Here is a 20,026-nt window from a genome sequence, read left to right on the forward strand (position 1 = left end):
TGTTTTTAAGATTCTCTCTTTATCTTTTGCTCTTGGCATTTTAATTATGATGTGTCTTGGTGTGGTCCTCTTTGGATTCCTTTTGTTTGGTGTTCTCCGCACTTCTTGGACCTGTAAGTCCATTTCTTTCACCAGGTGGGGGAAGTTTTCTGTCATTATTTCTTCAAATAGGTTTTCAATATCTTGCTCTCTCTCATCTTCTGGCACCCCTATAATTCTGATGTTGGTACGGTTGAAGCTGTCCCAGAGGCTCCTTACACTATCCTCGCATTTTTGGATTCTTTTTTCATTCCGCCCCTCCGGTTGGGTGTTTTTTGCTTCCTCGCATTTCAAATCATTGACTTGATTCTTGCGCTCCTCTGGTCTGCTGTCGGGAGTCTGTATAATATTCGTTATTTCAGTCCTTGTATGCTTAATTTCTAGTTGGTTCCCCAATATAAAATCGAGGGTCTCATTAGTTTTCTTGTAGATCTCATTAAGTTTATCGGCGGCTTCTAAACAGTTCTTGAGAGACCTTAAAAGTGTGGTTCTGAACTCTATATCTTCCATTGACAATTTTGTCCTATTTCTTTGTCTCCGCATTTTGTTATGCTTTCTTGGTGCACCCCCTAGTGGTCTTTGTGTGCAGTCTTGTAGTTAAGCCTTGATTGTTGTAGCTAATACCACCAGGGAGGGTTTGACCTCCAGGCCAAGTGGCTGTGTCAGTTGCTTATTTCATAAACTATTTACCACCTATCTTTACCTCTTCATTAAAATCCTCTGACTACTACTTCATCATCTTTGTTGGAGAATACAGTGTAGCTCCTGATGCGTGGAAGATGTAGGCCAGATGCTTAAGCAAACCATGACTATGATAAGAAAGTACTCCAAGGAGGAACCCTCACCACTCACTCCTCTTCCTGTAAATCCAAAACTCACAATCTCTGTGCTAAGTCCATTAGTAGTTGTTTTGGTTTCTACCTCCAAAAACAGCTAAAATCCATATTTCTTTATACCTCCCATCCTAGTCCATTTTTCTTCACCTGGAAAAAATATCCTCAGGTGATGATTAACAAAAATAACAACAAAACTCACACCCTATGTCTATGTCATTCTTGTTATATATTATAATAACTTAATATAAACTGACTCCTTGCATTCCATTTTTCCCATATGTGATACAGATTGTTATTCAATGTTTTTGTATCCTTGTGTTCTGTATCTGTCTTTTAAAAACACCATTTAGTTGAATTCTTTTTTTTCATCTAACCTTTGTCAAACTTTTAAATTGGAGCTTTTAGTCCATTTCTTTTTAAAGTAGTGACTGATATCTTTGGATTTAAGCCTATCATCTCTTTGTGCCACTGTTCTGTGTTTGTTTTTTCTCTTATTTTTGCCTATATTGGGATTGATTATTTTTTATTATTCTCCTCTTCCCCCATTCCTTGGAGTTTATACACTCACTAGAGGCCCAGTGCATGAAATTCGTGCACAGGTAAGGTCCTAGGCCTGGTTGGCGATCAGGACCAATCAGGGCCTTCTGGCTGTCGGCCGGGGCCTCCCTTCCCGGGCTGCCAGCTGCTGGCTGGGGCCTTCCTTCGTTCCATGCTGCCCCATGGGGGTCAGCGCACATCATAGCAAGGGATCAATCTCCTGGTTGAACTCCCACAGGGACAGTTTGCATATTAGGATCTCATATATATAGATTACTCCTTTAATTATTACCCTAGAGGTTACAATTAAAATATTACACCCTGGCTGGTTTGGCTCAGTGGATAGAACATCGGCCTGCGGACGGAAGGCTCCCGGGTTCGATTCCAGTCAAGGGCACATGCCCAGGTTGTGAGCTTGATCCCCAGTGGGGGGCGTACAAGAGGCAGCCAATCAGTGATTCTCTCTCATCATTGATGCTTCTCTCTCTCCCTCTCCCTTCCTCTCTGAAATCAATAAAAATATTTTAAAAAAATATTATATGCACATACCTTTTGAACATTTTTAACTCTATTTTTAGAACTCCTACCCTGTCCCTGACCAGTGTTTTCAGTGGTTAGACTGCGTTGACCTGCACACCGAAGGGTTGCAAATTCCAGTCGAGGATTCAGTTTCTGGTCAAGGGGGCACATGGTTGCAGGTTCGATCACCAGCTCTGGTCAGGGTGCATGCAGCAGGCAAATATCTCTGACATTGATATTTCTTTCTCTCTCCCCCTTTTCCCCTCCCTTCCACTCTCTCCAAAAAAATCAGTGGAGAACATATTCTCAGGTGAAGATTAACAAAAACAACAAAACTCACACCCTGTGTATAATGTCATTCTTGTTATATATTTTATTTCTCTATACATTTATCTCCAACAAGGTACTGCTTTGTATACTCGATATTAAATTAGGATTATCCATTTACACTGTTCATTTTGCTTTTTTCCATTTTCCCTGTGTGTCTGACTGTCCGTCTGGGATCACTTTCCCTTTATTCTAAGAACACTTCATATTTCTCTCTCTAGTGAAGATCTATCTACTGGTGGCCAGTAATCTGTTTCTGGTTTTCTTAAATTTTCTTTATTTCACCTAAATGGGTTCACATCTTTAGTATTGAATTCCAATTACCAAGGGTTTGGTTTTTTTAAGCACTCTTGATATATTATTTCATTGTCCTTTTTTGTTGTAATCTGCTAAAATCAACTGTCATTTCTGTTGGTCATACAATGGTAGTCTGATTATTTTTTTCCTCTGACTGATATTTCCCTATGTCCTGATTGTCAACCAAGGTTTAGTTTTCTTTTTATTAAACTTCTTAGATCATCAGCTTTGTAAAGTTCTCAGCCATTTATCTTCAAATACTGCTGTTGCACTACTCTATTTATCTCTGTCCCCCCCATAATATAACTCTAGTTATATTGTTAGATCTTCTTTCTATAGCCTCTGTCTCCTATTTCCTTTTTCTGTATTTTTCATCTTTTATTTTTCATACTTCAATCTAGATTATTTTATGGCCCCCATCTTCCAGTTCACTACTTTTCTCTTCAGTTATGTGAAATTTGTAATTAAACTAATTGATTGAGGCCTTATATTTTTGCTTCTAGAATTCCTCATTGTTTACAGATTTCTTCCAAAATTGTAACTTTTGCCTTTTTATCTTCTTGAACATAGTAAGCATGATTATTTTAAAATTTGAATCAGAAACTCTAGTTCTGTTACTATTATGTGCTGTTTCTGCTTGTTTTCATTTATGTTTTACTAGAGGCCTGGTGCATGAAAATTCAGGCACTGCAGGGGGTCCCTCAGCCCAGCCTGCCCCCTCTCACAGTCCGGGAGCCCTCAGGGGTGGGAGGCGACCCGGCGATCAGGGGAAGGCGACGCCCCATCACACCTCTGCTGCTGCCACTGCCGGCAGCGCAAGCCTCGGCCAGCCCTGGTTACCTGAGGCTCGGGCGGCCCTGGGCAGCTGGGCAGCCGCCATCCGAGGCTGAGGGGCTGGGGGTCTCCAGAGGCAGGCATGCGGAGTGGCTGCTCGAGCCTGCCGCTCCAGTGGGGCTGAGCGGACTGGGTGCTGCCATCTTGTGGCTGTGGGTGCCACCATCTTTGAGGGCGGGACAGTCAATTAGCATATTCCCTCCTTATTGGCCATGGGCGCCGCCATCTTTGAGGGTGGGGCAGTCAATTAGCATATTCCCTTCTTATTGGCTGTGGGTGCTGCCATCTTTGAGGGTGGGGCAGTCAATTAGCATATTCCCTCTTTATTAGATAGGGTTATCTCATATGGGCACAGTTATCTTTTATTATGTCCAAACAGCTATATTTGAAAAATGGTCTGTAGAATAACTTTGAGCCTAGGATGGTATCTTCCCCCAGAGAGTATATTTTAATTTGCTTCTATCAACTGCCTACAGCCACTAGAAATCTGTATCACCTCACTCCATTTTCAGGTTTGGACATGATCTATATATAGCTCATCTGCAGTCCCTGCAAAGGCTTGTGTTCTTCCAGTTTACTCTTATGTCTAGGATGCAGCCCTTTGAAATCAAAACCCAAAGCAAGGTAGTTCACCGAGCCCCAGTTTTTGGACACCAGTTTGTATCCCCCTGTACTGCAGAGGAGTCAGAAGCACAGCTCCACCTTTCAGCCTTCCACTCTGGTGTCAGTAAACACTGTCTGGGGAAAAACTCCAAGTATCAGACTCTCCTTCTTAGACTCTGTCTTCCCTGGATCTGCACCTGGAGTGTGAAGAGTTCATACATGGTGCGAGTGTAAAGTCATAGACCAGTGATGGCGAACCTATGACACGCGTGTCAGAGGTAACACACGAACTCATTTTTTTGGTTGAGTTTTCTTTCTTAAATGACATTTAAATATATAAAATAAATATTAAAAATATAAATCTTTATTTTACTATGGTTGCAAATATCAAAAAATTTCTATATGTGACACGGCACCAGAGTTAAGTTAGGGTTTTTCAAAATGCTGACACGCCGAGCTCAAAAGGTTCGCCATCACTGTCATAGACCAACCTCGTTAGCTTCCCTGTTACTTGAAATGAAAACATTGTGCTTTTTTTTTCCAGTGTTGAGATGGAGTTTATGTGGAGAAAAACAACACAATGATGTGTGTGTGTTATCAATGAAATCTATTTTTGTAACATTTGATTATCTCTTCTAATTTTAACATTTTATGTTTCCAGTTTATAAACTTTACCAATTTGATGAAAAAATTTAGTTATTAGAGAGTATTGAAAATCTCAAAAGTTTGATAATATTCTATAATGTTAACATGTTTAAAGATAACTTGGTTTTTCAACTTTTACCCAAAATTAGTTTCTGTATTAGGATGAATAATTTAGGTTGAAATTACTTCTTGTTTTTAATCATCCTACTGAAGATTTATTTTACCTTATGAAATTATTTCATCCTCTTTCTGTATTGGATTGTAGCCTGTTTTCTTATTATAGTGCTTATATTTCTTCAAAGAAAACCACTGTTGACCTATTACTAATTTTGCTTATTGATTTGGTTATTTACATTTAAAAATTATATTCTTTTGAAAGTTGCAAAATGGGATGGCTTAATGATAAATCAGTAAGAATTAATGTTGAAATATAGTTTTTTTCTCTATCCTGATCTAAATGTATAGATATTTTTCTTTTGTTTCTTTTATAGATAGCAAATAATAAAGATGCACTGAGGAAGACATGGAATCCTAAATTTACGTTAAGAAGTCACTTTGATGGCATTCGAGCCCTTGCTTTCCACCCCATTGAGCCTGTTTTGATAACAGCATCAGAAGATCACACATTAAAAATGTGGAATTTACAGAAAACAGCCCCAGCCAAAAAGTGAGAATATTCTACTTTAACTTTATTTGAATATTTTAATTAACAGATTTTCAGCAGAAAAATACTGACTTTATTATTTACTATTGAATTCCCATATATCTCTTCTGTTCTTTCTTCACCATGTCATATAATTTAGAGTGGTTTCCCCTTTATACCCACAGTCTAATACTAGGTTAGAAAACTGACACTTAGGGAGGAATGGTGTGATCTGGTTCCGCAGGAATCCTGATTACAATCCTTATACAGTATTTTAAGTGTTTGTCACATTTGGGGAGCCCTTTAAATGTACTGAAATTTCTCCTATTGCTGTAAATAGGTATAGGCATGTGTGATTATCACACTTCACCCCAATCTGTTCCATTGTTTCCAAGCTTTGGACTTTTGGAGTGGAAGGGAGGGAAGGTTAATTGGGAGGGAAGGGGGGACCCTCTTTGGCCTTGTCTTTTTGCCTTGACCCTTTAGGTACTTTCCGTACTTTCTATATGTACCAAGATGTCTAGACTGGAAGGCAGTGTTGTTGCCATCGTATAACTGCTAGGCTTGGCCCCCTTGGTTTTTCTGTAGACATGGACAGACATGAGTTGGTGCAAACCCTTTTATCAGTCACCAAACTAGCCCTAATCTCACTTGTTGGGTTCCTTATTGGAGCTCCTTTCTTCCTTGGGTCACATGGTCCAGAACCCAGCATCTGCCAGCAAAGACCCTTCTATAGTGTCAGGCATTTCTGTTATGAGAAGAGTAGAAATGAATTTCAAATGGAGGAGATTACAGAATTTTTATTATTGGTAGAGGATATCTGTTGCCCATTTAAAAAAGAGGTCAGTGACAGTCCTGCTGCTGAGTCATATATAGACTAGATAAATACTTGATTTATCAGTATTTGTCAGCTGCACCAGATCAGATAAAAAAATTACTTCTGGTTATAAATTGTGCTCTTTGTCTTTCTGGTTCTTTGGTCACAGTGGGCATCACATTAGACTAGAGAATGTGAATGTGTCAGCATATATTCTTGACTAAATTTTAAGAAAAATATTGAAACACGTTTCTTGTTGGTGATAGCTTAGTAATAATACCTTCATTTGTAAATAACAGTGTCCTGTTCATCTTTGAGCTTGAAACTTTGGAAATGACTGGAGGAGAGAGACCATATGCCTATAAAAATGTGCATACAATGTAGGATATGGTCAGTATTGGACTTTAAATCCAGTTTCCATTAACAGTCATGGCCAATTTAGGCACTGTAGAGTACTCATACACTCGTATTCTGAGTAATGAATGAACTGATGACTTGGACAGTTTCTGTAAGTGTTAAGGACAGACATATTAACCCGCATGGAAATACCAGGAAATTACAGAAAGTTCATGGTCCTGTCTTAAACTGTTTTTCTTGTAGAATCTCATTTAATCCTGTATTTGGTGTCATCCTATTTTTTATTTGTTTTATTTTAAACATAAAGGAATCTGAAATTCCAGAAGATTAAATAATTTGCCTAATAGCACTGGAAATTGAATCCAGAATTTATGATGTAATTCAGTAATATTGTTTACTGCTGAAACTTAAAGAGGTAAAAGCTGTCTTTTCTCTCTGATTTAGGAGTACATCTCTTGATGTGGAGCCTATCTATACATTCAGGGCTCATAAGTAAGTATGTGCTTTTTAAAAAAGCAACATCACTATAAATCATCCAGATTAGAATATTTTATTTTCTTTCACTTATGTATTTGTGTTATGTATTTTTGTATTTAGTAACTTTTTTTGTAATTGTAAAAGAAACGGCCAGATAATGTTAAAAATAAGTTTATCACTACCAAATAGGGATCCTTGCTGAAATTATATTTTATTTGCATGATGTTTAGATAATGTTTATATCTTTCTTAAAAGAAAGTTAAGGCAGTTAGGTTGAAATATTAGAAATCCTGACTTTTTTCGCCTTAAAGATAACCTACATAAAAATATTCAAGAATTTGTTATTGTGATCACATATTGCTTTTCCTGTTAAGCTTAAGGAATATCCATGGTCACTTGCTTTGTAACACAGAGATCACAATACTTTTTAAAATATATATACATTTTTATTGATTTCAGAGAGGAAGGGGGAGGGAAAGACAGATAGAAACATCAATAATCAGAGAGAATCATTGATCAGTTGCCTCCTGAACATCCCCCACTGGGATCGTGCCTGCAACTTGGGCATGTGCTCTTAACTGGAATCAAACCCAGGACCCTTCAGTCTGCAGGCAGACACTCTATCCACTGAGCCAAACTGGCTAGGGCCACAATATTTTTTATATAAAGGTTTAGATAGTAAATATTTGTAGGCTTTGCAAGACACACACACACACACACACACACACACACACACACATACATTTTAGTTTAGTTTGGACCTATAACCCTTTTAAAAATGTAAGCTGCATTCTTAGTTTGAGGATTGTTTAAAAGCAGACCTTGGCTGGTTTGGGCCCATGGGCCATCGTCTACCAACTTTTGGTTTAGTAGACGTAGAAAAATGAACAATGCTTTGATAGTATCATTCATTGTACATAGCTAAAAAATAGAAAGCCATTTGAATAATTAAGTATTCTTAATTTTAGTAAGTCTTATTATCAGATTCTTTTTGAGACTAGAAATTGATTGTTATCTCCCAGAGGTCCAGTGCTCTGTGTGGTGATGAGCAGCAACGGTGAGCAGTGTTACAGTGGTGGTACCGATGGACTGATCCAGGGCTGGAACACGACCAACCCCAACATCGACCCCTATGACTCCTATGGTATGTGAGTCTCCAAAGATATGAAAGAATAAAATGTTTTCTTTTTATACATTTTATATAGCATTAAAGGAGAAAATGAGATATTTTAAAAAATAAATTGATAAAAGAGAACTATATCTTTATTTTGTTCAAAAGAACTCCTCCTATATTTAAGAACCAATTTGATATATAATGTAAAAAGAAAAATGTATTCTTCCTGAGTAAACAGTTCCCAACACCCAAAGTCTTATTGATGGGAGCTGCTGGCTTGATTGACAGTTGTTTTCCTCATTTTAGGCATCTGAGCAGTACTTGATACATTATTACTAATCTGCAATCATATTTCATCACTATCCTAATAAACAACTTTGAAGGAAAATGCATGTTGGCACCATCTTCTTGATCAGTTATTGGACGGCATAGAGGCTAATGACTTTTCAAGTCCATGGCACCAAAATATTTGAAAGGTCATAAATTCAGAAGCTCCAGGAGGCACAAATCCTTATTATAATCTGTCACTAGCTATTACATAAAATTCCTTGTAAAAACTGGTTTAGGAATTGACTCTTTGGTGTTTTCTTAAATTCTAGAATGGTACAAAGTGTCATATTTACCATTAAACCATATTTTATTTTCATTATCACTTTAGATTAATTTTATCACCAAACCGAAGTAAAGATAAGAAATTCAATAAATAAAAAAATTTTCCAACATTTATTTAATAAGCATTTAACATATATCTTTGTGAGAGGTGAACCTCCTCTCTCTTCCCAGTTCTCTTGCTCATTTATGTGTTTTATGCTTTTCCTTACTTCTTTATCTAACAGGATCGATCAATTGTCCTCATTCTGTCCCAGGCCAACCCTTCTGCTTTTGCTCTTGACCCCATTGTCTCTTGTTTCCTTTGAGGCTGCATGGTACCCTCACCCACTCTCCACCCCAGGTCTCTCTGGCTCTCATCTTTAATCTCTTTGTTCTCTTCTCATCCCCAGAGCATATAAATAAATTAAGGTATCCCCCATCCTGAGCAAGGGGAAACCTTTTCTGGCTTTATTTCCCTCCCTGGCTTCTGTTTAGACTCTCTTTCCTTCACCATCTCTGTCTCCTTGATGGTGGAAAACACCGTCACTAGTTAATAATTCCATGTCCTTTCCCTGGGCACCACCTCCCTTTGTATTCCTGGTCACACCACTGAAGTATAACAAGATTTTCAGTCCTGATCCAAAGGGTATTTTACAGTCCTTGTTTTACTAGATGTATTGGCTCTCTGAAACTGTGGACCATTCCATCCTCTTTTAAATTTGTCCACTATTGGTGTTGTTGTTTTTTTTTAACTATTGGCGTTTTTGACATGTAACTCTGTGACAATTTCTGTTCCCTATCCTTCATAAACTCCTTTTCTTTTTCTTATCTTAAATATTGGCATTTATCAAGGTCTAGGCCCTAACTCATTCTTTGCATTGTTCACTCTAGGTGTCATTTTCCCTAAGAAGCTTTCGCTCAGCCCAGTTACTGTCCATGTAACTGATTTCTGTCACTATTACTGTACTTGTCACACTGTCTTGAGGACAAGGATGATATTGTGTCTTAATCATCTGTGTGACCTGGCATATAGCATAGTGCCTAACACCAGTATGTCTTTAATAAGTACTTTAGGGTATAACTGAGAGAGGATATGGGACAGATAGCAACAGTAACATTTTAAATTTAACCTCTGTGAGCCATCTTGAAGGTGAGGATTAATAGTTTGAAATTTGACTTTTATCATGAAATAGTGCTAAGTGACCCTCTCCCTGCCTCCTCCCTCCCTCTCCCCCCTGCACATCATTCATATGTCAGTTACTGCTGTTTGAGAATTTGGGGGTTTCTGTAGGTCTCAGTTCATGTCCTTTATGTCAGAGGCCCGTTGCTCCCAGGAATAACTGCCGTTCGTGGTACTGTGGGATAAGTGGCCTGAAGGAGTATATCCACAGTGCACAAGGAGGTGGAGGAGGGAGGGATCTCTCTTCATGTTCTCAGGGAATGTGAGTGTGCTTTCTCTGAAGTAGTTAAATTCAGATGATTTATTTGTGTTAACATGCTCTTTAAAATATCTAGACAAATGGAAGAAAAAAGGAAGGGAGAATGAAATGCCTAATTTTTTAAAATAGAAAAATGTGTACTTTGTAATTTTAATTTCTAAATTTTAAACCCTACATTTGCATATTTCCAAGCCTATTTTTAATTACAGCATTTCAGAAAAAATTATAGACAGTAGGAAGCATATTTTATACTGTTATCGTCCTTTTGTTTTCTCTGGACTCTAAGTTCCTTTGTAAGTTGTCTTTCTCCTGACTTTGCCTTCTTGCTGTTCTCTGTAGACCCTTCTGTTCTAAGGGGCCCTCTGCTCGGCCACACCGACGCCGTCTGGGGTCTGGCTTACAGTGCAGCTCACCAGCGTTTGCTGTCCTGTTCAGCAGATGGCACTCTTCGTCTATGGAACACAACGGAGGTTGCTCCAGCCTTAAGTGTGTTTAATGATAATCAAGGTACATACTTTTAAAATCATTTCACTGAATCTTTTATAAAATTCTAAATTATCTATGTCTTATTATAAAAACAAGCATGCAAATAAATGATTCCATAAACTCTTACTGTTTAAATTTAATTTAAAGGGTTTTTTTTTGTTTTTTCTTTTTTTGGGCATTAAAGCTACTTTATTTCAATGTGGAAGGGAAAGTCCTTTGGATTTTACCATAAGTGAAGGGTTTTTGAAGTTGTAAAAATATGTATATTTGAATTTTCAACTTACTAATATTATGTATAAGTTTTAAAAACATAGTATTTGGTGAAAGAACACATCTTTAAAAAATTTTTAGTTGAGATATAATCTGGTTTTTACTGTATATAAATTATAAGAATACATTTTAATGAGTTTGACAAATGCATAACTCTTGCATCAAGATATAGAACATTTCGTTTACCTCCATAAACTTTTTTTATGATCTTCCCAGTCCATCCCCTCTCCCCATCCCCACCCACAGGTACCCAGTGTTGTGATTTCTTTCATCATAGATTAGTTTTGTCTATTCTAAAACTTCATATAAATGAAATCATAAAATGTGTACTCTTTTTGTGTCTGGCCTTTTACTCTCACGATAATATTTTTGTGATTCATCCATGTTGTAGTAAGTATCAATAATTTATTTATATTGTTTAGTAGTATTTTATTAAACCACAGTGTGTTTATTCATTTACTTCTTAATGGACATTTGGATTGTTTTCAGTTTTTGACTGTTTTGAACAAGCTGCTGTGAACATGCATATGTTTTTATTATAGGTGGGTAAAGACTTGGAGTAGAATTGTGTGTTTGACCTTATGTGAAATTGCCAGACTTTTTCCCAGAGTGGTTATGCCATGTTACACCGCTGACAGCAATGTATGAGAATTCCAGTTGTTCTACATCCTTAGTTACTAACATTTGGTGTTGTCAGTCTATTTAATTTTAGCCATTCTGATGTGTAGCAGTATTTCATTGTGATTTAATTTGCATTTCTTTGGTGGCTAATTCTTTTGAGCACTTTATTTGTGTGCTTATTAGCCATTAATATATCTTCTGTAATATACACATTTTTAAACTGTTTGCTTTAGCTAGATTTTGAACCAAATGGAAAAATCAGGTTATATTCATAAATACATATTCTATTTTTTATGTTTATAAATAAGCTTCAAGTTTTAACCAAGTTTTACCTATTATAGATGATAAATAAAAATACCTTCTTGCCGAAACCGGTTTGGCTCAGTGGATAGAGCATCAGCCTGCGGACTGAGAGGTCCCGGGTTCGATTCTGGTCAAGGGCATGTACCTGGGTTGCGGGCACATCCCCGGTGGGGGATATGCAAGAGGCAGCTGATCGATGTTTCTCTCCCATCGATGTTTCTAACTCTCTCTATCCCTCTCCCTTCCTCTCTGTGAAAAATCAATAAAATATATTAAAAAAAAAATACCTTCTTTATTCTTGAGTTGTGATAATGTGTGTCTAGGTTTTGATGAGTTGCCTGCATTTAATATTTGCATGATTATCAGTAACAATTTGGAGCTTTATTTCTTAAATTCCATGTTTTTGATAAGTTAGAATTCCTACTAAGAGATGGGCTTTTAAAATGAAGAATTTCCAATGATGCCGCTCTAAGCTCCAGGTTGAGGTAGAAGCAGCAAAACTTGTAGTCCATACATGTTTTTCATTTATTTTTTGAATAAAGGCTTGCATTCCATTTATGTATTAGGTGAGTAATAGGTAGAAGATGTGCTGAACAGGTAAGAGTAATGAAATAGGCTAGGGCTAAAAGAACAAAAAAGAAATAATCTCCATTGAATGGCAGTGGGCAAATTCTTACCCTAATGTCGAGCCTTATTTACTCCTCAAAGAAATCATGCTATTATTTGTTTTGCTATATTTTAAGCACATTGTTAAGAAGACCCTCTAATTAGCATTCTCTATGAATATGTTCTGACTTTTTTAGAATTTGGAATCCCTGCCTCTGTGGATCTAGTAAGCAGTGACCCGAGCCTTATGGTAGCATCATTCAGCAAAGGATATACAAGCATCTTTAACATGGAAACACAACAACGGATTCTCACTTTAGAATCCAATCTAGATACGAGTATGTATAATAGTCTTTAAGTAGTCTTCATCACAGTGAAAGAGTTGACTCTGAAAAATGCTTGTCATTCTAAAGTCTTCAGCCTGCTAAATCACAGAACATAGTTGCTTCATTAGAAGCATATAATGACTTACAATTGATTTTAAGTCTTTGGGTTAGGTTATGCACATTTATACCTATACTGTTTGAAATAGCATTTGACCTATTTATTCCAAAGAGGAGTCAAGTTGATTTTATGCCAAATGATTAGTTTTCAATTTTGTTTGAAGAAAATATTTATTTGGAATATAAACTATTTTTCATTTCTCACAGTATTTTTTCAACCAACTTAACTTTATATTAATGATATAATTTGACACTGCTCCTTACTGATTAGAATATAGATTAAGTTGTGCCTCTCAAAATCCCAAATCTGAAGCTTCTTATTGGATACAGGAAGCCAGGAGATTATTTCTCAGGTTGTGAAGAATATACTACAGAATTATTTTGTTTGGGGCTTTTTTAACTATTGCTTCCTATCTTTATTCTTAATCCAGACAATCACAATTTAGGCTGAAGTTGCTAAACATAGGTAGCAGGTAGTGCCTCTAGATTTATCAGAATACTATTGCTCTGGCAGCTCTCATTTCCTAACATTAAAATTATGAACACAATTTCAGAATAAACTAACTAAAACACTAAAGGGACATCATTTACTCTTTCAGTCTCTTAGGAGAGTATTCAGTTCTCTTTTGTGTGAAGAAATAGTAGCTTTGACTAATTTGTGTTGTTTTTAATTTTTTCTTTTTAGCAACCAACTCTTCCTGCCAAATAAATAGAGTCATTAGTCACCCCACTCTTCCCATCAGCATCACTGCTCATGAAGACAGGCACATCAAATTCTATGATAACAATACAGGTAAGAACGTATTAAAAATTGATTAATATTAAAGCAAAAAAGAAAGCCTTCACTCTGTGTAGGCTGATTTTGGTATCTGTCCATGACTTTATCATCAGGCACTGAAATATGGGTACTCTCCTAGCTCAATTCCTGATCATTTCATTTAGATCTGCTGAGAACTACTTATTGTGATATCATATAGAATTATCTTAGTTTATTTAATATTAAGTACATGCTATATTTTTGCCCTGGAGTCAAGGTTATCAGTAGGAACATAATGAAAATTTTATTCAAATACCAGCCCTAACCGGTTTGGCTCAGTGGGTAGAGCATCGGCCTTCAGACTCAAGGGTCCCAGGTTCGATTCCGGTCAAGGGCATGTACCTTGGTTGCGGGCACATCCCCAGTAGGAGGTGTGCAGGAGGCAGCTGATCGATGTTCCTATCTCATCGATGTTTCTAACTCTCTATCCCTCTCCCTTCCTCTCTGTAAAAAATCAATAAAATATATATTTAAAAAATTAAAAAAAAATTTCAAATACCAATAAAAATGATCTCTTACTGTGAATATACTGAGAGAAAGTATAAGTAGAGGCATCTATGATCACTATATTTTGTTTGAAATTATTCGTTTTTGAATAGCCTTAGTGTTCAGATGGAAAATCCCTGAGTCATTGGTTATATTTTATTCATTTTCACATGGACTAATCTTTTCTGCATTATAATACTGACTATTTGGTGCTCATTGATTTGAATTGGGCCTTTTCCATTTTTTATTGAATTACATTTCACTAGTCTAAAGGAAATTCATGAAGAGCTCTGCTGGGAGAAAACACTGTGTTATCAGCCATATTTACCTCAGTGTCCGCTATTGGGTTTGTAAATACGTTGATTTTTGCTGACTTTGCTTAGCTGTGAGTGATGAGTAATTTAATGTTCTCAAACTCTAGAATATATTGTCTCCACCAAAATTATGGCCAGTTTTCTCTCTGTTCCTTTATCTTTGTATCAGTCTCTTCTTCTGTTCCCACAATCCATATAATTTTCTTGTAGCTAAAGGATGCAAAGTAGGTGGTTAATGTCTGAGTTCTAGTTGATGCACATGGCTTAAAGGGATATCTGTTTACAAATTACTGACTTTTACATTGTGATTTGAAAGACAAAAATATAATCTGGAATTTGAGCTTTTGTTTCTCATCAGGAGCATGGCCAGAGTAGGGAGGGTGATCTGTTCTAAGTGATGAAAAAAAGCTATTGATGCAGTAAGTGCACAGAGAGGGGTGACTGAAGAAACCAGTATAACGTAGTAACTGGCATATATTCGTGGAAAGCTATTAATAAAGAATAACAATCTCTTTTTCCAAAGGCAAACTCATCCACTCAATGGTAGCCCACCTAGAAGCCGTTACAAGTTTAGCGGTTGATCCTAATGGCCTGTACTTGATGTCTGGCAGTAAGTACATCAGCTACGGATAATTTATTTATTCTTATCATTTTCATGTTAATGTAGTTTTTTAAAAAAATTAATCAATCAATCAATTAATTAATTAATTTTTTTATATAGGTCATGACTGTTCAATACGTTTATGGAACCTAGAAAGTAAGACATGTATCCAAGAGTTCACAGCTCATCGGAAAAAGTTTGAAGAATCAATTCATGATGTAGCTTTCCACCCATCCAAATGCTATATAGCCAGTGCTGGGGCTGACGCACTGGCTAAAGTCTTTGTATGATAGAATGCATCTTCTTCACCTTCTATCTCTTTATAAATAACCAACTGCACAAAAGAGATACAGAAGACCAGGGAAAGAATCAACGCATTCTGCCCTTTTGTTCTGCTGAAGGAGCACAGAGAACATTTGTAAAGTATAGTTTTACAATTCGTATATACTGTTTTCTAAAACTAAGGTTTGTTCAGGTTGCTGCAAGCTCAGCTGAATCTGGAGCCTGAAAACTGTTTGTTTCAGATTTTCCCCAAAATAGGAACTTTTATTTCTGGAGTAGTTCTAATTCGCTAGGCAGGCCTGAGCGAACATAGGTTTAGCTTGTCCCCTGTTGAGTAAATAGGGCACGTTATAAAGGATAACAAAAAGCTCCTTGGCTGGGAATGAGTAGAGGAAGAGCGGAAATTTAGACCTAGTTCTCCCCTGAGAAGTCTTGTTAAACACATTAGGTAGTCAAAACAGTAATCTATACCATATCTGCTGTACTAATCCCTATGAGCATAATGACCAGGCAGTGTTAAAATGAGTTTTTAATCTAGCTCTCCTTTCAGCTGTTCACATACAGCACCTGGCAAAGCATTTTACCTATTAGGGGGGAAAGAAGAAATGCAATAATATGTTAAATATATTATTATTCAGAAATGCTAAACAGATATTCAGTTTGTAAGCACATTTCTGTATTGTATTACATTTTTGAAAGTGGATTTGGTATCATTCTAAAATTTAGTTGTCAAAAATACTTACCATTGTGAAGAGTAGTTGATAGAGTCTGCTTTTACTAAAGGATTTAACTTAATTCTGTTTATTTTTAAGGGCAAGCAGGGCATATAATAATTTCTATTAATTTTAAAACTCACTTTATTCACATGGTATTTATAGTATCAGAGTGATTATTCCATATAGATAAAATCTTAACTTTTCAGTGGTTGAAAAGATGGTGGTTATTTGCAAGTACTCATTTATCAAAACCCACATAACCACACTTCAGATGATCTCTGCTCTTTCTTCTTTGTCTCTCATATTCAAATTATCTGACACTTATTGAAAAAATACTTCATAATTATGTTTTAACAGTCCAAAGGGTATGGTTAATCTCAGCTGCTTTTGCAGACATACTAAATAAAGCAAATGTTTTTTACCTCAGAAGTCCTCCATTAGCACCTCCAATAAGAACCTCTTAAAAATCTGGATGGAAGGGTTCAGTGTATAATGTTGGGTAAAAAGTTCTCTCTCTCTTTTCCTCTCCCTACCCTTCTTCCATTGTTTAAAACACATGTTTAATGGCCAGTAAATCAATATTGTTTCTGGGGGAAACCATATATTAAAGGACCAGGGGTCCCTGAGCTCCTTGCCTTTGACCAACATGTGGTCAGCTCTTGGGAGTCCCATGACCCACTCTCTGAACCTGGTATTCAGACCTCATCCCTGCAACTCTTGCCTCTCCTCACACACTCTTGTTCATTCAGAATGTCAGAGACCAAGCTAGAAATTAGAAATAAATTACTAATGTCCACCTTTTCAGTAAAATGTATATGTCGTAGGCTCTCAGACTTTACAAAATCCATATCCATAAATATCTTAACCTTTTATACAATTCCTACATTCCTGTCCCCACATATTCCATTGTCATAACACTTGCACTTCTAATGATATTTCTCCTTGAAGAAGTATCATGGTGTTAATGTGGATAACTAACTGTTTTTTCTTTAAAATTACTGTTTGTCTGCTTCTAGAAATCTGCAGTATACAGGCAAATTTTCTTTAAAGTTAAGGGCCTGTGCTAAATGCTTGGTTGATATACAATATGCTTTAATATTTTGACACAGCTACCTTGTCATTTCATCTGAGCTTTGGTTAACAGTGGGCTCAAGGAACTCTTGTATAATCAAATGAATTGACCTGGACATGAGCTACCACATCATAGCTGAGCTATATACCAGGTGGATGTTTATATTCTCATGCAGATGTGGAATTTCACATTGTGTTTGTGGAATTCCTCTTTTGGTTCTTCACAAAGTAAAGTAATGCTGTTGCTAACCTGACATTTGTAGAAAGATACTGGAAAATTCTAGCCAGATGCCCACCCTTCTTGTATTTATGATGGACAACTACAAAGCTATTGTTCTGCCAGTTATTGCTTTAATTACCTTCCATGGTCTTCAGTACCTTCTTTACTTATGCCACTGAAATTCTCAAAACCAAGACTTTTCTCTTCATCTGCATTTTATAACTCACAGCTGAATTTTTCTGATAGTGAGTGGAAAATAACCACGAGATAATGTAAACAGTAGTGTAAGTGATGGAACTGTTGAAAGTTCCTTAGGAAGCCAATGCTGTGCCACTGGAGAGTGTACACAGAAACAGATTCCTCTCTACTAGCGCTGTGTGATGTCAGCCTAGAATTGAGTCAAAGTGTCTTCCAGCCAGATAGAAACATATTCATGTGTCTGATTTCCCCCTCAGCCCATCAGAAAGGTGAGCAAAATGAAAAAAATCAAACTCAAACAGTCATTGACATGCTTTCATAGGGCTTAGTTTGTAAATATTTTGGATGAAATGTATTGGAATAGTATGAAAATCATCAGAAGATGTGGGTTCCTGCCTTATTTTCCTATGCTGTGGGTACATCTGTGGGAGCTTGCAGCACCCTTCTCTAAACTCAGCTGTCATTTGGAGCTCATTTGCTACTCAAACCATAGATAGATATTTAACATGAGTGATATATTGACCTTCAGTATTTTTCTATTGAACAAGTTTATCAATTTTTGCCATTAAACAGATAATTAGTTATGCAAAGTATTTAGCTTTTATAATCATTTTAGTTATGACTAAAGGGGGAGAAATTGAGCTGCATCATTGATAATGAACTTTGTGAGAAATTTTTTGTTTATTTGACTTTCATTCCTTCAGTATTCTTGCTACACATTTTTGGAGATGATTTATTTGAAAATGTCTAAAATGTATGTATATTTTATAAATATATATTATATATATTGTGGGAATATATATAATATATATATATAGACTATATATATATATATACATATATATATATAAAACCATAGGTGCATTTTACTGTTTTGTATTTTCATTTTTGGAGGTGGTGTACACAGCAGGTAATGATGAGTATGATGAGTGTTGTGCTGTTTGCTTTTGCAGTATAATATATAGTTCTAAATGTTTAAATTACTGTAAATACTATATTCATTATAGGCTAGCATGCTTGTTTTAAAGATTGTTGTTCTAGTTTATTAAAATCTGAATGTAAGAAAACTTGGCTATTTAAATGTGAATTGAAAAATTTTCCATTCTCAGTACTGAACTATTTCCATTGAACATTCAGGATTTTTAACAAAACAGATATCATCAAGAAGGCAATAGCTAGAGAATGAGAGGTGCCTTTAAAAAAAAAATACAAATGCAGCCTTACAGTGAGGATGAGGATTGAGTTTTGGGAGGAAAGGGGAAGAGTGAGAGAGAAAGTGTGTGTGTGTGTGTGTGTGTGTGTGTGTGTGTGTGTGCGCGCGCGCGCGCGCTCACATGTGTGAGCCAATCTGTGAAGGTCCTGATTTGTGACCATCAATGTCTTTTTAATGTATCTGCTCAACTTCTAGGACTTCAGGGGACATTTCATGCGCTGTCTTTGTGCTCTTCTGAGTACCATTTATCCTTGCAAGAATTTGGAATGTGAATTCCTAAAAATTTCAGAAGAGAAGAAAATAACTCTTATTTAATTATAGTCAAGTTCAGGTAAAAGGATAAGTTACTGGTTCACCAAAATTATGGGATCTCATTAATGTTGGCTAAGTAAATGTAATTTTTGAAGGTCACCTTTTTTAGTACTTCATGTATTTCTCCATACACAAGAGCATGTCATGAAATTCTTATGTAATGAAGAGATTCAACTAGTAAAAATTATTTTTAGATAAAACACTTTGAACTAGTTAAAATTCCACCTAAGAATAGTATTTAAGTGGCATCTGTCATATCTACCTCTGTCATTGCTGCCATTTTAACTAAAGCAAATCTTTATGACATATGAAATGATGGCTGGGTACAACTGAAAAGCTGTGTTGGTGCTTTTCTCAGGCTTTGTCATTTAAGTTATATTGAACTAAGATGTCACAAATCAGATTGGAAGACTTAGTTTTAATTTTGGTTTTCTTTTGAAAGAACTGCTTAAATTTTATCATCAATGTTGATAGTCTAGATAGCTAATCTCTGGTTAGTGTGTATGTCTGTGTGATGTTTTCAACCAATAGCCCAACTGTTATTAGAGAGAAATAGAGAGAGAGAGAGAGAGATATCTAAGTATAATTTTCTTCAGCTTTCTTTGTTCTTTGAAAGCTATTTCAAAGCTATTAAGTACATGATAATTAATTTTATTTACTTAGCAGTTGCCTCCATTACTATGTTACTCATTTAATTATTTATATCATTGCAGATCTTTAGTGTTTGACACTGGGATTCAGGTTGTACAAAAGTAGTTGCCGACAGAAATTATGTGTATATTTTGTGAAATATATCAATTCCCAAAGTTGGTTTTAGGGGAAGGTCCCAAAGAGTTAACAGCTGTGTTTAAAACCAGAAGACAGGTCATTGGTAAATGACTTTAGTAATTTTCACTTCTGTCACTGAAGGCTTTTTAATTGGCCATATTCATTATCCAACTGGGTCTCCATGTCAGTGTAAGGTACAGAAGGTTGACAAAGTATTTACAAAT

At 36.2% G+C, this 20,026-nt stretch overlaps 1 protein-coding gene across 2 annotated transcripts in view; it reads left to right on the forward strand.

The window, feature by feature from the left end:
- STRN (striatin) overlaps positions 1–16,439 on the forward strand; it is a 74,891-nt gene extending 58,452 nt beyond the window's left edge. For both annotated transcript variants that reach the window (XM_081100634.1, XM_081100633.1), the window contains 8 exons: positions 5,129–5,304; positions 6,899–6,946; positions 7,954–8,075; positions 10,415–10,582; positions 12,559–12,699; positions 13,490–13,597; positions 14,945–15,031; positions 15,143–16,439. In XM_081100634.1, the coding sequence (XP_080956760.1) occupies positions 5,129–5,304; positions 6,899–6,946; positions 7,954–8,075; positions 10,415–10,582; positions 12,559–12,699; positions 13,490–13,597; positions 14,945–15,031; positions 15,143–15,312 (1,020 nt within the window). In that variant the 3' untranslated portion in view covers positions 15,313–16,439. The remainder of the gene's footprint in view (positions 1–5,128; positions 5,305–6,898; positions 6,947–7,953; positions 8,076–10,414; positions 10,583–12,558; positions 12,700–13,489; positions 13,598–14,944; positions 15,032–15,142) is intronic.
- Positions 16,440–20,026: the final 3,587 nt, after the last annotated feature.

The sequence above is a fragment of the Myotis nattereri genome (assembly GCF_964212035.1).
Source record: "Myotis nattereri genome assembly, chromosome: 10".
Classification (NCBI taxonomy): domain Eukaryota; kingdom Metazoa; phylum Chordata; class Mammalia; order Chiroptera; family Vespertilionidae; genus Myotis; species Myotis nattereri.